The sequence below is a fragment of the Fukomys damarensis genome, unplaced genomic scaffold (genome assembly GCF_012274545.1).
Source record: "Fukomys damarensis isolate Sample0158 unplaced genomic scaffold, DMR_v1.0_HiC HiC_scaffold_12, whole genome shotgun sequence".
In the NCBI taxonomy this organism is placed as follows: Eukaryota; Metazoa; Chordata; class Mammalia; order Rodentia; family Bathyergidae; genus Fukomys; species Fukomys damarensis.
This window is the reverse complement of record NW_022900924.1, coordinates 15,950,671-15,969,573: the sequence shown is the minus strand read 5'-3', so window position 1 is coordinate 15,969,573 and position 18,903 is coordinate 15,950,671. Positions and strand designations below refer to the sequence as shown.

At 55.4% G+C, this 18,903-nt stretch overlaps 1 protein-coding gene across 1 annotated transcript in view; it reads right to left on the bottom strand.

The window, feature by feature from the left end:
- Positions 1 to 2,857: 2,857 nt before the first annotated feature.
- Hectd4 (HECT domain E3 ubiquitin protein ligase 4) overlaps positions 2,858 to 18,903 on the bottom strand; it is a 187,571-nt gene continuing 171,525 nt past the window's right edge. Inside the window, exons 62-76 of the mRNA XM_010604495.3 lie at positions 18,104 to 18,311; positions 15,900 to 16,123; positions 15,663 to 15,814; positions 14,230 to 14,336; positions 13,529 to 13,652; positions 11,599 to 11,789; positions 10,491 to 10,637; positions 9,820 to 9,939; positions 9,220 to 9,375; positions 8,076 to 8,179; positions 7,733 to 7,954; positions 6,131 to 6,297; positions 5,738 to 5,933; positions 5,194 to 5,416; positions 2,858 to 4,772 (exon numbers count right to left, since the gene is read on the bottom strand). Of these exons, the coding sequence (XP_010602797.2) occupies positions 4,636 to 4,772; positions 5,194 to 5,416; positions 5,738 to 5,933; positions 6,131 to 6,297; positions 7,733 to 7,954; positions 8,076 to 8,179; positions 9,220 to 9,375; positions 9,820 to 9,939; positions 10,491 to 10,637; positions 11,599 to 11,789; positions 13,529 to 13,652; positions 14,230 to 14,336; positions 15,663 to 15,814; positions 15,900 to 16,123; positions 18,104 to 18,311 (2,478 nt within the window). The 3' untranslated portion in view covers positions 2,858 to 4,635. The remainder of the gene's footprint in view (positions 4,773 to 5,193; positions 5,417 to 5,737; positions 5,934 to 6,130; positions 6,298 to 7,732; positions 7,955 to 8,075; positions 8,180 to 9,219; positions 9,376 to 9,819; positions 9,940 to 10,490; positions 10,638 to 11,598; positions 11,790 to 13,528; positions 13,653 to 14,229; positions 14,337 to 15,662; positions 15,815 to 15,899; positions 16,124 to 18,103; positions 18,312 to 18,903) is intronic.

Below are 18,903 nucleotides of genomic sequence, written 5' to 3'. Positions count from 1 at the left end.
TACAGCTACAAAGTTAAAAATAAAACTGTTTTCTTCTAAAATCCCTTCCTAAGAGTTGACTGCTTATAGATTTTTTTGTTTTGTTTTGTTTTTGGTACTGGGGATCGAACTCAGAATTTTGCACTTGAGAGGCAGGTGGTGGAACCACTGAGCTAAATCCCTGGCCCGACTGCTTGTAGTTTTAAGCTTTTGTTTCTGGTACTCTCTGCCATGTTTCCAGATCACCCATCTGGTGTACTTTTCCCTCCGCTTGAAGGACTAATTTAGATTTATTGTAGTACAGGTGATCAGTTAAATTTTTATTTTTCTGCTTCTTTTTTTTGATACTGGGGATTGTACTCAGGACCTTGTTCTTGCCAAACAGACGCGGTGCCACTGAGCTAAATCCCAGGCCTGGTTTTTGGTTTTTAATGTCTTCTTTAAATTGCCCACCCTTGACCCCCTAGGCTCAAGCAGTCTGTCCTCAGGCTCGTGAGTACTATGATGCACTATTATGCCTGGCTGTCACTTTTTAAAAATTGGGGTAAAATACATAAAATATGAAACCTAACATTTTAATCATTTTAAAGTCCAGACTACAGTGACACTAAGTGTACATTACTCACCAGCTTGCAGCTATCACTTCTACTTCCAGAATTTTTATCCAAAAGAAAGTCTCAGTACCTGTAACCACACCCCAACCACAAGTTCCCTTTGTCCAGCGGGTTTGCCTCTCCTCTGTCTCACTGTTTGAAAGGTATTTTTAAATAGAGTTCTAAGTTGATAGCCTTTTTTCTTTCGATAGTTTAATGTTGATCCACTGTCTTCACATTTGTATTCCTCCTAGTGACAAATCTCTGTCTTTGATTCTATGTTCCTGTTGTGGGAGGGAGGGTATTACTGTTTTGTTTTGTTTTTGTGGTATACTGGGGATTGAACCCAGGGCCTTTGCACTGAACTACATCCCAAGCCATTTTTGCTTTGAGACAGGGTCTCACTAAGTCAGGCACTTGCCTAGCCAGGCTTGGGAGGGGTGCCACTTACTGATTGAGGCGGGGTCTCACTAAGTAGTTCAGGCTGGCTTTGAACTCATTATGTAGCCCAAGCTGGCCTCAAACTTGCAGCGAACCTCCTGCCTCAGCCTCAGGTTTGTGCCACCATTCCCCAGTAATACTTTTTCTTGTACTTCTGTGGCATAGTATTGTTTTGGATATCTTCTCTCTGCATTTCTGTTTCCGGGGAGTTTGGGCATTTTCTGCTGCAGACACTGCCTCAGCCCATTGGCACTTGGCTGTGTCTGGAGAGCGGTGAGCATCTGCAAGTCTTCTCAGGCTTAGTTCAGAGAAAGGTCTGCCATGCACACCTGGAGTGGGGCCCGGGGTGTTTCGCTGGTGGACTTTAATTTTTGTCCCAATTTTCAGTCTCATCTTTCCCCTTCCCAAGGGTCTGAAGGATGGAATTGTGAGCTTGTGAGGTTTTTCTCCACCATATAAATTCTGATCTTATTTCTTGGAACGTGTGGCCTCAAATTCTACCCTTCAAATTTTTTTTTTAATTTACTTTTTAAAATTTTTGGGGGGTATCAAACTCGGTAGGCGGCAGAACCACTGAGCTAAATCCCTGGCCTTTTTTTTAATTTAAAAAGAGTGCAGATAATCTTGCTTTCTGTTACAGTATCCTTTGACTAAGTCGTTTATTTAGTGCCAGTAGTGATTGGACCCAGGACCATCACACTTTCCAGGTCTTTTTGAGATAGGGTCTCAGTAAGTTGCCTAGACTGGGCTCAGGCTTAACAAAATGATCCTCCTGCCTCAGCCTCCCAGAATACTGGAATTACAGGTATGTGTGTCGCCATGTTCTACTTACGTTATTTTTCCATCCACAGTCTTCATTCAGAAATTATGGGTTAAAATTAGATTTGGGGCCGGGGATTTAGCTCAGTGGTTCTACCGCCTGCCCCACAAGTGCAAGGACCTGAGTTCGATCCCCAGTACCCACCCTCAAAAAAAGATTTGGCTCCATAAGGACAGAACATGTGTTATTGATTTCCTCTAAGATATCTTTCAGCAGAGTGATAGGTGCATGGAAGTGTGCAACTCGGTGTGAACACAACCCTGCCACCAACGCCAGATCGGGGACCATTACTAAGACACTGCAGCCTTGCTGCTCCCCAGCCAGTCCCACTCCGAGGCAGCCGTCCCTCTGCCCTACCTCAGTGGTCTGGCCTCTCCGTGGACAGCGTTGGCATGTGCTGCTCTAGTGGCGTAGTCTGCCGTACACTTTGTCACTGAGCCGCAGGCTCACAGGTAGGTGTTTGTTGGGTTTGTACTAGGAATGGGGTTGATGGTGTCAGCAATGTGGTGGACCATGACAGGTGTAGGTGGCACTGTCACAGTGCGTGTTCCAGTGGCTCCCTCACCTGCTAGTGGCGACTTGGTGTCTGCTGGTGACTAGAGAGCTTGTGTCCTCTCGTCATTGGGCGGTGTGCGGCACTTGGTGTGGAGGTGGAGCGTCCTTGCCCTGCACGGTGGGCAGAGCTCAGGCCTCACCCTGGCTGCTTGACACTGCGCCATGGGCTTTGTGCTGCTCTGTCCCTCACAAGACACTCAGGACACTGCAGCCTTCCTTAGGTGCAAGGGTGGAGCGGAGAGGAGGAGGAGGGAGTGGCCATGTGCGGCTCTCAGCCGAGCTGGAGAGGCCGGCTCAGGAAGAACTGAGCTGGTCCTTCCGATGGAGACAGCAAGCTCCGGGGCTGGGGGGCTGCCCCGAAAGAAGGGGGCGCGGCCACACCCTTCCCTCCTGTGGATGCTGGGCCGGGCAGGTGAGCTTAGGGAGCAAGAACCATGTCAAGTGCAAACTGAGATAATTAGAAGCATTTTAATTCCCAGCCACTTGGTGGCACTCAAGTATCAGCCGGCCAGGGCGAGCCTTTGGATGACACACTCTCGGGTCAATCAGAATTAGATGAAGGTTATTTATTGGTGTCACTTTGTCCTGCAGTGAGCTTTCTTTACACAGCATGGTGTAAATAGCATCAGATTGAATGAAAAGTCTGTTAAACGCAACCATAAATAATTATAATAAATATACATCAAGTAACTTTACAGCACACATTTTTAGGGCCAAGGTCTGGATCTGTCTGGACCTCGCTGTGCTCCCTGGGAGGAGCAGCTGAGCTAGCAGCAGATACCACATCTCACTCACAGCTGTCGCTATCACATGATGGCCCACCGAAGCTTCATGAACCCCTCGGGAGGTGGCCCACAGAATCCCAAGTCCATTTGCAGGATGAGGGTTTTCGGGAACCAGGAATTCAAGGACACAGGGAGGGAAATCACCTCTAGTGAACTCAGAGGATCTTGCATTATGCACAAAAGAAATCAGAGGATCCTTGTTTCAGGAACACAGTCCTGATGTGACCCCCATCGAGGGGGCTGTGGCCCCGGGGAAGCAGCGGTGACCACCTTCCTGCTTGTGGCGCTCGCCTGCAGGGGACGCCAGCACCGTGTGGCTGATGGCAACCATCAGTCTTGGCCTTGCGCTCTCAGGGAACCTCTGCATCTCCTAAGCATACGGAGGGGATGGCTGCCCGCATGCCGAGGTGGCCAGGCCCCACAGAGGAGGAGTGCGTCCTCCCACTCAGCCTCGCGGACGGCGTCACTCAGGACTCCCTTGTGCAAACTGTACGATAAACACCGCGTCTCAGATCAGGAGAGCTGGTGAGGCCTGGAACGACAGTGTCCAACAAGATGGCGTGTGCTGCTCAACAAAGTACCACTGGACAAGGACTCACTTGGGACACAGATGTACTGGGCAGTGGGCGAACCTGGCACACACATGTAACTGGGGACATGAGGGTCGTGGGGGCCGAGGGGCCCTGGGGTCTGCATGGACGGGACGGTCTGGGGCTGTGGCCACCTCCCCTCAGGCCGTGCTGAGCACAGAGTGTGCGGCCTTGGTCCTGTGCTTTCCTCTCCCGCAGCTTTAGAGAAGGCCCCACCCGAGCACAGTGCCTCCAGCTCCGTCCTCTCCTGCTGCTGGGACACAGCCAGCCTGTCTTCACGGACTAAGGCCAGGAGTGACCCAAAGGGTCCTTGGGGACACTCGGATCGGGCCCAGAGGATGCGGGCAGCAGAGAGCCTGACTGCGGGAGGGACAGGGTAGCCCTGTGGGCAGATCCTGGGGGGGAGACGGACACTGATGCTCCCTGCGTCCTGTGTCAGTCTGGGCACTGGCCCCGCCGCTTCAGGGAGGGAGGAGGCTGGCAGGAGGGCAGGGCTGGCTGTGTGTGGCCCTGGTTACCACCATCTTCCTGCTAGGTGGTTCTCCAGTGAGGGACCAGCTGGGGCCTTGTGGCGTCAGAGTCTGGTACCCCTGAGGGACACTGTCCAGGAAGAGCAAATGAGACACAAACTGGGAACAAAACTATCCTACAAATATACCACAAACAGGCTGCAAAAAGAACCAACCCATCACAAAACATACAGATACAAAAGGGTAAGTCTTCCAGGGGCCCTGGGATGCGGACAAACTTCAGAAAAGTAAAATGTTGCCGACTCCTCCCTCAGAGTGCCGGAGGGACGTGGCCACGGTGGCCGGCTTCCCAGGCCGGCAGAATGGGTGCCTCGGTGACAGCCTAGCTCTCAGGCTGTTCCGTCAGCCACTCAGGGGGTCCTCGCGGTAGTGAACGGCACAGCGCAGTCTCTCCAGCATGATCTCCAGGGAGGAATACTGGGGAAGCTTGATCATGAACATGCAGGTCTCCACGCGGATGTAGCGAGAGTCTGGGGAACCTGTGCAACGGACCGGGCTAGCGTTAGGGGCCAGGGCCTGCGGCTGCGGGGTGACAGGGCGGGCGGGGCCTGGCAGTCTGCCGCAGGCGTGTCTGTTTGGTCAGCAAGAGTTTCTGTTCTTTTTCTACATTTAAAGATAGGTGCTTAAGGGCTGAGGACATGGCTCAGTGGCAATACACATGCCTAGTAGGTCCAAGGCCCTGGGTTCAATCCTTGGTACACCAAAAAATTTTTAAAATACATTTAAAAAGTTATGGATTTCACCTCTTAAATCATTGGAAGATATGTGACTTCAGGCCTGGAACACCGCCGTGCCACTGTACCCCCATCCCCACCCCGCCCGAACCCCTCGCGTGGACTGGCTTTGGTGCAGGTTCCTGTTCTTGGTTCCCCCTCATGCGGGGGCTGGAGAGGCCGGTACCTGCTGTGCCATCTGGGGGGGCAATCTTCATGGGGTACGGGGGCACGTGGGCCGTGTCAAGGCCCCCGTCTTTGCAGGGGCAGGTGAACGGGATGCGCTCCTGGTTGCAGGCGAACTTGATGAATTTGCACAGCTCCTCCTGGGAGAACGTCTCCAGGGCGCCCCAGAAGAACTCGATGTGCTGGTCTGTCTCCATGAGCCCCACCTGGTACATGGTGTGGGCCTGGGGGGGACAGGACCGGGTGAGCCCAGCAGGGCCAGCGGCGAGTCCCAGGCCGGGCCCGTCTAGGGAGGCTGCCGAGGCGCCGGCCTCAGGGCTCAGGTGGACGGCGCGCTGCCTACCTTGAGGAACTCCAGGTTGATGTACGGGAGGCCACAGGTGCGCAGCTCCATCTCCAGCGGGCTAAGCGTGGTGAGCAGCTGCAGGGGGATGATGGAGCCCAGGCCGGCCCGCACGGCCGTCACGCACTCCGTGTTCTGCAGCTCCCTCAGCCGCAGGCTCCGGATGGCTGCCGCGTAGATGTCCTTGTTTTCCCACCTGCACCTTGAGGAACTCCAGGTTGATGTACGGGAGGCCACAGGTGCGCAGCTCCATCTCCAGCGGGCTAAGCGTGGTGAGCAGCTGCAGGGGGATGATGGAGCCCAGGCCGGCCCGCACGGCCGTCACGCACTCCGTGTTCTGCAGCTCCCTCAGCCGCAGGCTCCGGATGGCTGCCGCGTAGATGTCCTTGTTTTCCCACCTGCCGGGGCAGGGGGCAGGGGCCAGGTGAGGGACAACCGAAGAGGCCTGGGTGGCCCCAGCCTCTCCACCCCTGCCCTCCCCAGGGCTGCCACCGCCTTCAGCTGAAGCCACCCTTCGGGTACCAGCAGGCCGCCCCACGACCCTCCCCTGTGAGTGTACTGCTTGCGAGTCCCTCCTGTCCCCGGCACCACTCACGCTACTGGGATGTGCCGGCCGCGGCTGCATAGCTCCACCTCCTCGCCTGTCATGGTCAGGTACGTGAACCTGCAGCAGGGCTTGTTGGGGCCCTCGGGGCTCTCGATGGCCAGGTGCTGGGAGGCGATCTCAGCACACAGGGCCTCCAGTTCGGTCTCGTCATTGATCTGCGGGACAGCATTCAGCCTTTCCTGAAGGCCACACCTATATCCATGATTCCTTTTTTTCCTTTTTTCTTGGCTTTTTGAGACAGGGCCTCACTATGTAGTTCAAGTCGGCCTTCACCTCACTATATAGCCCAGGCTGACCTCAAACTCATAGCAATCCTCCTGCCTCAGACTCCCAAGTGCTGGGATTACAGGTGTGTACATCACTTTTCTAAAACAATGCTTTTAAGGGGGATTGTCACCTGCCACCATAGAGCCTTGGTTAATTCTATTTGTGGGAGGCGTACAGGCTGCTCTCCCTCTCCATCCGGCACATCAGAGTGAGGGTGTACGTGTTGAGCTGCTGGAAGACGGCAGGATCTGGCCCAAGGACAGTAAGCCTGCAGCTCAGGGCCATGGCAGTGGGAGTGAGGAGGGTGAGGGCCGGACCCTATCCTCAGCAGCAGCCTTCATGGTGGCAGCACCTGGCACCAGCAGCTGAGAGTGCACTCTCTGTGGCCTTGCTGCCCCCTTCAGTCCAAGTCCGGACACTGCATGCCCACCTGTGCCAGCCCCTGCTGCCACCCTAGAGCCGGGAGGGCTCCTCAGAGCAGCACCTGGGACTCACGAGCCCCGTGCCAGTGCCTCGCTTCCCTGTTTCCACCCAGGAGCAGCCCAACACTGGGCTTGTGCTCTGATACACTCTTGTGCTGGTGCCCTCCAGTGCCACCCTGGCCTGAGGTGCCACAGTGGCCCATCAGGGCAGAGTCAGCTGACACCTCCTTCACCTGAGGTCCCCGTGCAGGTGGCCTTGTAGCAGAGCTGGCCCTGACGCCGCCTCCCCTCTCTGGCAGGACAGTTCATTCTCTAGGCTAAGGTGGGCAAGGGGTGCTCAGAGCTGGACAGAATGGGCTCCCCAGTGGCCGTGCTTCTAGCCAGTGGGAAAGGCATGGGCCAGCCACGTCACTGTCACCCTAGACAGGAGGGTGGCAGAGTGGGGAGCCATCTGGAAGCTGCCTGAGTCAGGAGGCCCAGGGCTGCCGCTGTAGGACCACAGTGATTCTGTGGAATGAATGGGGGAGCCGAGCCAACAGCCTGGGCACCAACCGCCCCCTCCTCCAGGAGGGCACTGGCCTGACACTTGCGTGTGTCCCGGCGTGCACAAGGACAGGGAAGGAGAATTCTGCCCCAAGGCCTACTGGCCACCCTGACAATCCTGGGTTGGGAGCTCTGATGCACGGACCGCCCTTCCTGTGGCGGCTCCTCCCTACCCCTGCTCTTCCCGCTAGAAAGCCCTGCACAGTGGCCCTGGGGCTTCTCGCATCACCCAGCCTGCCTCTGCGGGCAGGGAGAAATGCTAGGGGCTTTGTCCCCATGAGACAAGCCTTCCTGGAGGACCCGATGCCGCTCCTTAGCTCCGTCTGTGTGAGCCTGGGACACATGTGGCTTCACTTACACTCTCAAATTTCTTGACGTAGTTGTAGGTGAGAATGTCCGCCTCCTGCAGGTCCTGGTCAGCGTCGAGGGGCTCCCCCACCAGCGTCTTCCAGAAGGAGGGCAGGAGGTCCAGGGGCAGAGGGACGTCCGCCCGGATGGCAATGCCCAGCAGCTGGCCCAGGAAGTGCAGCAGCTGCTCCTCACCGTAGGTGATGGGGCTGGGCGTCAGGATGTACTTGCCCTGGGAGGAGACGGCCGGCACAAGGGTAAGCGCCCTGGGATGTGATGTGCCCACGCAGACAGGAAGCCTAGGGAAGGGCGAAGGGCTGCCAGGACACGCCCAAGCCACTGCCCAGCCTCACCTTATTCTTGTTGACAGCTGAGCTGGGGCACAGCAGCAGCAGCGACAGTGAGGAGCTCTGCAGCTCTTTACACACTTGCCACAGGAAGTGGCGGAAAGAGCCACCTGTGGGACAGATGGGTGCATCAGCACTGGGACTGTCGTAGGTGGAGGTACCCCGGCGGCATACTCTTCCCCCTTCTGGCCTCTCTCACACTGGGAAGGGCAGGTGGTTTGCTAACTGCCTGGAGCTATGGCAAAGCAGAAAGAAAACTCTGGACTGACCCGGACGGAGCCCAGCCCTGCCCTGCTGCTTACTACGCACTTCGTTCAGGCTATCTCTGAACCTGGCTTAGTCACCCTTGGTCTCTCAAATGGCAGGAACCCCGAGGGCTGTGTCAAGGACTCAGAGAAATTGGTGCCTACCCGGGTCCCAGGCAGGGCACCTCTCCCAGCGGCCCGCCCCCTGGTTTCCCGCCCCTGCGGCTGCACCAGAAGCCTGGTTTTCCTGCAGAAGCCTCCTTTCCTGCTGGCCTCTCCGTGAGCTGCCCTGCCATGGCCTCAGGCTCAGTCCAAGCCTTCAGTGCTCTGAGCAGCAAAGGTGTGCAGCTCGGGCCTGGTGTGTTCTGGGTGACCTGGCTGCGGTCACCGAGGCCTGCATCTGCCCAGAAGGTGCTCCGTCCCGCCTAGGAGGCTGCTGCTGGCAACCCCATCCCCACGAAGCAGACCAGAGGGGAAGGGGGACAGAGTACGGCGGCTTTCTCCTGCCCTTGGGGCGCACAGTTCCTGTGTGTCTGGGCTAAACATGCCCACATGGCACCAAGGGACGTCTGCTCAGCTGCTCTTGCTCAGCTCTGCAGAGGGCAGTGGCACCAATGGCATCTGTCTGGGGCACACAGGTTGTGACTGAGGAGAAAAACCAAGGGTGCCTCTGCTGGCCACCAGCGAGAAGCATGGCTCTGAGCAGGACACGGTCCCCAGGCCAGTGTGGGGACCATGGGGTGGGCACAGGGAGAGTGGGCGGTGCTAATCTGGACGTCCTGGTTACTCAGGACTGGGGCTGGATGTCACTGGGCAGGTGACACCAGGGGCTCACGGGTGGCTCAGCCCAGAAGTCACCGAGGAGCCTTCACAGCAAAGCCCCACTCCTCCCGTGGGCCGCTTACTGGTGCCGTGCACTTCCTCCCCGGTGAAGCGGATGTTGAAGGCGTAGGTGGGGTCGCCGCCGCTGGCCAGCTTGACGCAGAGCTGGGAGGATGGCACAGAGGCCAGCTGCCTGGCAGCCTGGCAGAAGTAGGAGTTTTCAGAAGCTCTGATTTCCCCTGGAAGCAAGAAGAGCAGGTCACGCTTGCCCTTTCTCTGTGTGATGGACACAGGCCTGGGCCCAGCTCACTTCTGACGTGCTCAGGCCCCTCTGCCTCCCCTGTTCTGCCATCTTTCAAGCTCCTGGACCTCAGCACACAGGTGCCCCCTGCTCTTCCTCATGCCCTTCATGCCCCTGCGGCACAGCTCCTGGCCAGAGATGGTGTTTAGCAGGCGTGGTGCTGTTCAGGAACTCTGCACCCTCCTGCACCAAGCGTGGCCCAAAGGGCCTAGCACCTTCTGCTCCTCCTCTGGAAGGCCGAGCCGCATATGTCACCCCTGGGACACCTGAACACTACTGCAGTGGCCCTACTCCCTTGTGCAGCCTCTGCTGTGCTCAGGGAGCCCACTTGTGGGCTGAGATCCTGCTAGTTTGGGACTTTTGGCCTCCAGGGCCACCGTACCTCCCACAATTTCCAGCGGGTCTAAAGTGATCTCCGGAGCTGCATGGTCAGCTGTCCTCTGCACAGTGGCATTCAGTACTCGATTCATCACGGTCACCTTTGTGTCATAAAAGATCAGCCCTGCAGAAAACGTGGGAGAGTGGATGTGGCCGCTGCCCTTCCCTCTGTCACCTGGATCAGCAGAGGCAGTGCTGTCCCTCGGGTTTGCTCGTCAGGGTTACGCGGGGCAAATGAAAGCAGCCCTGAATCTGAGGGGCCATCTGTTAGCACCTATCCAAATCTACGTGCTCCGGCCTGCCACTCATGCCAGGTGACACTCAGCTTGCAGACACCACCACACAGGCAAGAGGTGCCAAATGAAGGTCCAAACTCATACCCTCTTTCGACTGAAGAAAGGAACGCTGCATGTGCGCATGTGCACTGACCGTATGGAACCCGCACGCTCATGGGTGAGCCCAGTTACTTCTGGGGTGTGGGGCAGGCATGCAGACCCAGCTTTAACTTATGCTTCTAACTACTTTGGAATCTTTACCAATAAGTTTAGTCATTTCATAGCACATGATATGTTACTAACTGGTTTCTTTCGGGGTCCTGGTGCTGCAGGGGAGGCCTGCCCAAGGGGCACGACCTTGGCAGGGGTCTCCTCTCTTCCTGCCAGGCCAGGCACTGACCTTTGGCCTCCTTCAGCAGGGCCGAGATGCTGTGGGTGTACATGGGTGTCTGGCGCAGCTCCACCAGGGGCAGGAAGAAGGTCTCCAGTGTGGTGTTGAGGGACTGGAGCAGGGCGAAGCGCAGACGCAGGCTCTCAATGGGCACGCCTGCGAGGATGGGCGGTCAGGCTGAGCCTCGTGTGCAGGTGCACGCAGGGGACCTTTTCCCGAGGGGCACGGCTGAGTGGGGCCAGGGCTCCCCCAGTGGGTTTTATCTCTGAATGAGGGGCCTCAGTGTGCCTGAGACTGTGCCAAGCAGAAGGGAAGGGCGAGGCCCTGGGAAGCCAAGGTCCCAGCCTTCCCTAGTGCCCCACTAGGCCTGCAGGCTGTATCATCACCACCACCATCACCACCACCACCACCACCACCACCCTCATGTGCAAAGCTGAGGTTGGAATCCAGGGCCTTGTACATGCTAAGCCAGAACTGTACCGCTGAGCTACATCCCCAGTCCTACACTTTTTTTTTTTTTAGAACTGTTTTGAAACGATAGATGCCGGAAGCTGCTAAGGTAGTGCAGAGTCCTATGCACCTTTTACCCAGAGGACACAGATGAAAACCAGGAAACCACCTGGCACCCTGCCTCTTGCTGTTCACCCTCACATCTGCGTCCTTTCCCATTGTGAGAGACAGAAGTCAGGACAACTCCTTGCCACCTCCACTTCCTGGGTATCTAGAAGAGCTGGGCCTGCACCTGCTGCCAGGTTGGGCCACAGCTCACGGTGTCCCCATATGTGGCACTTTCAGGGTCTCTGGCAGGGCTGACCTTCTAGGTGAAGCTAGGAGTATGGGGGACACGCACGTTTTATTACTTGTGTCTCGCCTAACTTTTAATAAGGATGTGCTGCTCCCCTGCTCTGGCAGCAGGCTGTCAGGGGACTGTCCCTTCTCATTCCCACAGCGGCCTGACCTCAGTGGGGCTCAAGGCCGGGGTTTGGCATGGTGAAGGCATCACCTTCCCACCCTCTTTCTGTGTCTGGGGCTTGGCTTTATTGTAGAGCACAAACAGGCCCAGGACTAATTAGTATCAAGGGGCAGTGGGAAGAGGCAGCCTTGGGAAAGCACATACTGGAGAGACAGGCCACCCTAGGGTCGGTGGCATCCGCGGGGTCCAGATACACCTCGTGCGGGTGCAGCCGCGCTGGCGTGATGGCGAGGTGGCGGCACAGCCGGTTGATATACTGCACGAGTGCCACATCCATCTCCAGGGTCCACTTCCTGGAGGCCTTCTGTGCGTGTCGGACATCAATGCAGGCACACCTTGGGCGGGGTGGGGAGGGGAAGGGCCAGCCAGTGTGACAGTGGTTCCTGCACAGCGTTCACCCTGCCCCACCACCTTCAGAGGATGCCTCTGCCTTCGAGGCTTTCTCAGTACCGAGACTGCTCCTCACAGCAGAGTTTTCAAAATAAGCATGCGGAGGGCCTGGGATTCGGCTCAGTGGTGCTGCCGCCTGCCTCAACAGCACAAGGACCTGAGTTCAATCCCCAGTACCAAACAACAATGACAAAACCAAAATAAGCATGCTGGGCACGCTGGGTGTATGTGTGCGCACATCTCCCTCCTGTGTTACAGTGAAGGGAGGCGGGGGCCTTGGGGAAACTGAGGCCATACATACTGAGCCTGGGTTTCTGTACCATAAGATGAGCTCATAATAGCATCAGCCCCTCCCTGTTGTCACAAGAATTCAACCCTCATAGCACAGTGCCCGGCGTGTGCCTGCACACAGTGTCAGCTGCTGTTGAGACACACCAGCACCCTGGCTTAGCGGGCCCCTCATAGCTTTTTCCTGCAGAGCTGCTGGCTCAGGGGCTGAGGTGCGCTCGAGAAGGACTCACTGCAGGGCTGTGTGACTACAGAACGCCAGGCACAACCTAAGTGCCCACCAGCTGGGGATCCGGAGAAGGGGAAGACTGTTGCAGGGACGGGGCTGTGCAGAGTCGCGTGCGGAGTCACGCCCAAAAGCATCCACCTCCAGAAAAATGCTTCCAGAGCATCGAGCGGCCATCATCTCTGGGCATACATCATGTGTGTCTGTGTACACTGTATGAGGCCTTCAGCTGCTGTGTCTTTCGCAAGGAAGGCAGGCAGGCACCCAAGCCTCTCTAGCTCCAGAGCCCATGGCCTTCTGGGACCCCATGGCCCGACCCCTCTCTCCAAGTGGTTGCTGCCCGAGCAGGTCATGAATGGCCACCTCTCCTCACCCAGGCAGCCAGGACATGGTGACTACCTTTCAACAAAACCCTTACTGATTTCTAGAAAACTAGTCCCTGCCGGCGTGATGTCAAGACCCAGCTAGGGGCTGACTTTGAGCCTTCAACAAAGGTACAAAATGCTGGCGTCGAGTGGTGAACTATTTCTCCTTTCTGAAAACTGAGTTCTTGAAACGGGCATCGGACAGCCCGTCCCTGTGACAGGGGCAGGGCTGAGGAGGCCTGTGTGAGAAGCTGGAGGAGGTGACCTCTGTACTGCACGCATGGAGCCTGCTCATGTGCAGGCAGCAGGGGAGCCGTGGAGACAGGTGGGCAGCGCCACAATGTGGCCCTGCCTGCAGCGGGGAGAGGGCAATGGAGACTTGGAGGGAAGCCAGTTTGAGAAGGGTCCCCACTCTGCCAAGCTCCCGTGTCAAAGCCCTGCCCCCGGTGTGACTGTGTTTGGGGATGGAGCCTTTATGGAGGTGATCAGGGTAAACGGAGTCCTATTCCATTCTGCTGGCAGGAAGTGAGGCTCAGGAGAAAGTGCCCTGAGCCCGCACCTGCATCTCAGCTTTGTAGCCCCGGATGCTGCTTGAGCCACCACACGTGTGGTGCTCTGTGACGGCCGCCTGGGCTGATCAGTACAGTCCCCATGGCAGGTGGTGGAGGAAAAGAACAGGGTTTCTTCACGTGGGTTAGAAAAACCACTAGTAAGTGTGAAAGTCAGGAAAGAGCTCAGAGGGGCCATGACTGGCAAAGACGTGAGGAAGGAGCTCTAGCTGCTAAAAGACTGGCAGTGCTCTTACCTCTCAAAATGAAGATCATAACCGCAGGATAAAATGGCCCTCCAGACGCTACGGATGTCTTGCTTGGCTCGGTCGATAACAAATTTGTGAAAGCCTTCCAAGGTCAGATACTTTTCCTCAGGGACTGACGGGAGGGAAGCATGTTCACAGCGTCAGGAACTCGGGGAGAAACACACACGCATGGCCCAGTGTCCTCGCTGTGAACCTCCAGGAGCTGCTTTCCCATTGTGCACAGCGCGCACATAACCCTGGGACAGGGCTGCCCGACGCAGCCTGGGCACCCGCTCCTGCAGTGGTTCCCCATTGTCCCTCTTTCTTTACATCCAGAAACATCTGACGGAGGAGCAATATCCCCCTCGAGAACAGCTTTCTCCTAGACTGGCAGGGCTTTAGGGGGCTGATGCTCTGCACCCCAGCAGGCTGCCTACTCTGGCCAGCGCCTTCTAGAAGAGAGGCCTGAGCAGCTCTCCTGATCTCTATTTCTACCTAGTCCTCGTCCTGGGTTTACCTCCCCAAGCTGGTGCTCATCAGGGAGGATGTCTGGAGTGGCTGCCCTGCCCAACCTGGGAGCCAAGAGGCCCAGAGCCCAGGCGGGGCTGACAGGCCGTCCCGGGCAGAGCAGGTGCTCACGGAGAGCGGGCTGCGTCCGTCTCAGGGGAGGCTGGCTCTCCGGCCCACGCACCACCCGCACAGCTCTTTACCTTCTTGTTTTTTGGTGGGTGACTTCTCTGGGTCCTTTTCGTCTGGTTTGCCCTTTTCTGGTGACTTTGGCTTCACAGTTGGCTTCTTCTCACTTAAGGCAGTCCTGCTGTAGACCAGAGCACTGGAATTAGAAGCCTGCTCGGCCCACCTCCTCCCAACAGGGAGAGCAGAGCCTGCACAGGCAGGCATTAGCACACGCCCTTGGCCCACCCACAGGAGGCTTGGCCCACTGGACGTTAAGTGGAAAAGCAAGGAGTGTCCCGGGCAAGGTACAAAGACAAGTCAATGCTGTAAGACGTGACAATTTTTGTTTTTGTTTTTTGAAACAAGGTCTCGCTCTGTAGTCCAGGCTGGCCTCAGGTTTCCAAGTGCTGGGAATAATAGGTGTGCGTCACCACGCCTGGCTATGACACAAATCTTGAAACACTTTCCAAACATTCTTCCTCCATATTTTAGGGCCACTAGTCAAATGTAGCTACTTAGGGTTAAATCTACTAAAATCAAATACAACCACAAGTTCAGTGCCTTGACTATTCTCCTGGCATTTGAAGAGCTCTGGAGTGGTTCAGTGGCAGGTGGGTGGCCGGTTAGTGCGCCCTCCCTCCCTCCCTTTCTACACAGTGACCGAGTGCTGGCCATTCGTTCACGCCCTTCCTCTGGCCACTTTGCTGGGTGAGATTTGCTACCACTTTCAGTGGTGAGTCTGTGAGTCATAAACCGGTTTCTAAAGAACGTTCTGTTAAATATATCCACAGATTTGTGCATGGAATATTACACAGCTGTTAGAGGAAGGATGGGAACATTCTTTTTGTGCTGATCTAGAGTGACCTTCGGGAACGGTGTGAACAGTAAGCACGGTGCTGTCTGCAGGCCCAGCATCCGTACACCTGCGCTGTGTATTCAGACCTGCTGGAAGGCTCAGGCAGGACTTTCAAGACAAGGGTGGAGGGCAGAGAGGCAGCTTCTCCCTGCTTTTCACCATTTAGTATGGTGCATATACATAAATAAATGTAATGTGCTGAATGTCAAAAGTGATCGCTATATGTGGGGACAGTTATGGGCAGCAGGGATAGAACCCAGGGCCTCATGCGCCGAGCTACATACACCCCAGCCCTCGTCAATCTTGTCCTACGTGCATACATGCATTTTCTAATCTTCTAGAAGGCACTCCTTGTGTGCCTAGAAGACGTATGATTTCAGAAAAGCTCTGCATTTGAGATGTTTTCGGAATGCAGAGTGGTTTGCTTTGGCGCCCGCAGGGTGTGGGTTTTACTACACTGAGGGTGCTGAGGTGCTGACTGGCCGCTGACGAGGCACAGGGCTGAGGGGACAGCAGAGCAGAGGCCAGCCAGGGTGCCTGGTCTGGCACTGCTCCGAGGCCACCCGCGTCCGCCCCCAGCTGGCGCGTCTCCCGAGCTCTCGGGGGGTGCACCTGACACTGCTGAGCACGGCCTTGTCCTTGGCGGGCGGCTTGGTGATGGGCCGCTTGGTGCTCACCACCTTCACGGGGTGCTGCTCCTTCCCGGCCTTGCTGTACTTGCTCTTGTCGCACTTGGGCTTGGGCACGCCGTATTTCCTCAGGATCTGCGGAGCACAGGGCGGGAGGTTTCTCAGACTCAACCCCTGGGGCACCCAGGCCCAGTGCAGGCCCCACAGGGACGGTGGCTACCTGCGTGAGCTGGTCCTCCAGCACCTTCTTCGGAGGCCGGACGTTGGTGAAGAAGAGGTGCAGGAGGTTGCCTGGGGTCTGGGAGTTGATCTGCTCCTTGCTGAGGTAGATGTCGGAGACTCTGATGGGCTTCGGTGGTGTCAGGCTCAGCGCCTGCTCTGAGTGGGCGCAGCTCTTAAATATCTCCGTCAGGACATCTCTGGCCCCAGGCACTAGCTTCTCCCCTGTTACAAAACCGCAACGGGGGCAAAACAATTCCACCATGAATTCAGTGTGTCAGGACACACCCTGCAAGCACTTTATTTTTATTTATTTTTCAGAAACCTGTTTTGCCGGGCACAGGGTCTTCCTGTGTAGGTCACACTGCCTAGAGCTCACTACGTAGCCCAAGATGGTCTCAAACTCTCAATCCTCCTGCTTCAGCCTCGAGAGCGGGGGTTCTAGACACACACCACCCACCACTTGGCTAGAAACCCACCAGAAACCACCCGCCTTTGCCAGTGGATAATGAACATTCGGCCACTTCCCTCTGGGCACCCAGGCCCTAGTTACATGTCCTGCCTTCCTCGAGTTAAAGGCCACTTGTGAGCACGTTCTCCCAGTGGGATGTGTGTAACCTCTGGGCCAGGGTGCTGTCCTGGGCACTTGTCCCTGTCCCTGTCACTCTGGGCTCCTCCATGAAGCAAAAGGCAAGCCCTACTGCTGTGAGCCACTGCCCACTAGGCCCCCGATAACAGCAGGTTAGCCCAACTTGACTTAAATGTGAATATGGCAGACATCCCAAAAGAACCTGATTCTGGGGTAAAGAAACAGTTCTGACTTTCTCTTCCCAATGTATTAAAAACACTCATTGGCTATATGTCTTTTTGTTGTTGGTGGTGGTTTTTTGTTGGTATCAGGGATTGAATTTGGGACCTTGAGCTTGCAGGCTGGTGGTGAATCACTGAGCTAAATGCCCGGCCCATCCAGAATCAGTTTTAAAGGGTGAGGCATGAGCTCCACTGCCACCACACCCACTTTCCCAAAATATGATTTATCTTAATGACAGGTTTCGGAGGCCCCATTACATTTTGTGCTCACGACCTCATCTACCTCCCCTGATCCCAGCTCTGAGGGAATATTTCCAAATTTCATGACTGGAGATAATAATTTGAAACAACAAAACTTGCACCCGCTGTGGCGGCACACACCTGTCTGTAACCCCAGCACTTGAGAGGCTGAGGCAGGAGGATTGCTGTGAGCTTGAGGCCAGCCTGGTCTACATAGTCAGTTCAAGGCCAGCCTGAACTACACAGCGAGACCTCAAAATACAAAACAACCCAACCCAAACTAAAACATTACATTTTTGTACTTGGAAAACATAAAAACATGACATTTCAAATATTAAAAATTTAGAGAAAAGTGAGAACCAAGATCTGTCATGTAAAAGTACAAGATCCCAATGATGAATGAATGTAACTGTACTGTATACTTAAAAAGTACCAATAAACTCAGTAGGATGAAAAAATATAAAGAAAAGGACATGGCTTACTCATTTTGAGAAAGGCTGATATGAAACAAAGTCATGACAAAAAAGAACTGTCGCTAACTACAAAAAGAGAGACTCCTGCATTTCTGAAGCAAAGTTGGGGTGAGCAGTTGGCTGTAGACGGGAGCCCACAGCTTGATTCAGCTCTGTAAGTGTCTGTAAAGCCCTAGTCTCGGATGGAGAGATGTGGGGAAGCCAGACAGGGATCACCCCACAAAAAAGCTGCCAGAATGACACAGGGATGAGAAGTGGGACTTTGGCAAGAGAGAACTAGAACTGTTTTTAACCAAGAATCAGTTTTTAAAAAGGGTGAGGCAAGAGCTGTCCCTAAGCACATGACCATATAATTACCAGCAATGTCCTGGATTCATTCTAGCTGCGCAGGGTAAAACCAAACACACTTACCTGAGCAAGGGCCACCAGTGAGCCCGCAGGGAGCCTAGAACGGGCTGGGGCAGCTCCTCGAGGAGTGGGGCTGCCAAAGCCATCCCAAGACTGGTGCTGGAGCTGGGGTGGGTGTGGCCCCCACAGCACAGGGACAGGCAGCCAGCTCCTGGCCTCCTGTGTACCATGTTCGGAATAGGGTGGGGGTGGGAGTTCACTCAATTTTTTCTCTAACCCTAAAACTGTTCCTGAGGGATCTGTTACTAATGTTTTCTTAAAAGTCCAAACCCACCTTTAATTGACTTATCGTTGAAATAATCTTCTAACCCTGGGCTCCCTTGAGTATCAAACAAACTCTGATTCACTACAGACACAGTCAGAATCTCTTCGGTGGACATTTCCATCAACGCATCCTCACCATCCAAACTTGACAAACCAATCAAGTCATTATTGTTAAATAAACTTGCTCGGATTTTCTCGATTTTGGCTCGGGATCTTATCTGTGTGAACAAAGAAAAGGGTCAGATGTGAACAGTGACAGGGGCTCCTGCACAGGCGTGGCTGCCCCACCCACCTTTGCCTGGGACCCCCGCCCTGCCGGCCGGGCCAGTGCTCTCCCCTGCTGGCCAGCAAGGGTGAGTCAGAAGTGAGCCCACGCCTCGCTGGGAGTGAGTAGTGCAAGCTGTGTCTCGGTGTTCTACACATCTAACACATCTAATCACTTTTGAGGGTGTATGTGTGTGTGTGTGTAGCCACACGTATGCACAGGCTGAGGATGGAACCTGGGACCTTGTGCACACTAAGCACACACTTTAACACTTAGTGACAGCCCCAGGCCTGGTTTGCACTTTTGAACCTAACTTTTGCTATGCAAAGGTGTAGGAATTCGTTGGCTGTAAGATTTTTCTTTTTTCGTTTTTGTTTTATTTTTGAGTCAGAGTCTTACTAGGTACGTAGTTCAGGCTGGCCTTCAACTCACTATGTAGCCCAGGCTAGTCTCAAACTCACAGCGACCCTCCTGCCTCTGCCTCTCAACTGCTGGGATTACAGGCCTGTGCCACCATGCCCAGCCCCGGATAGATTTCCAAACAT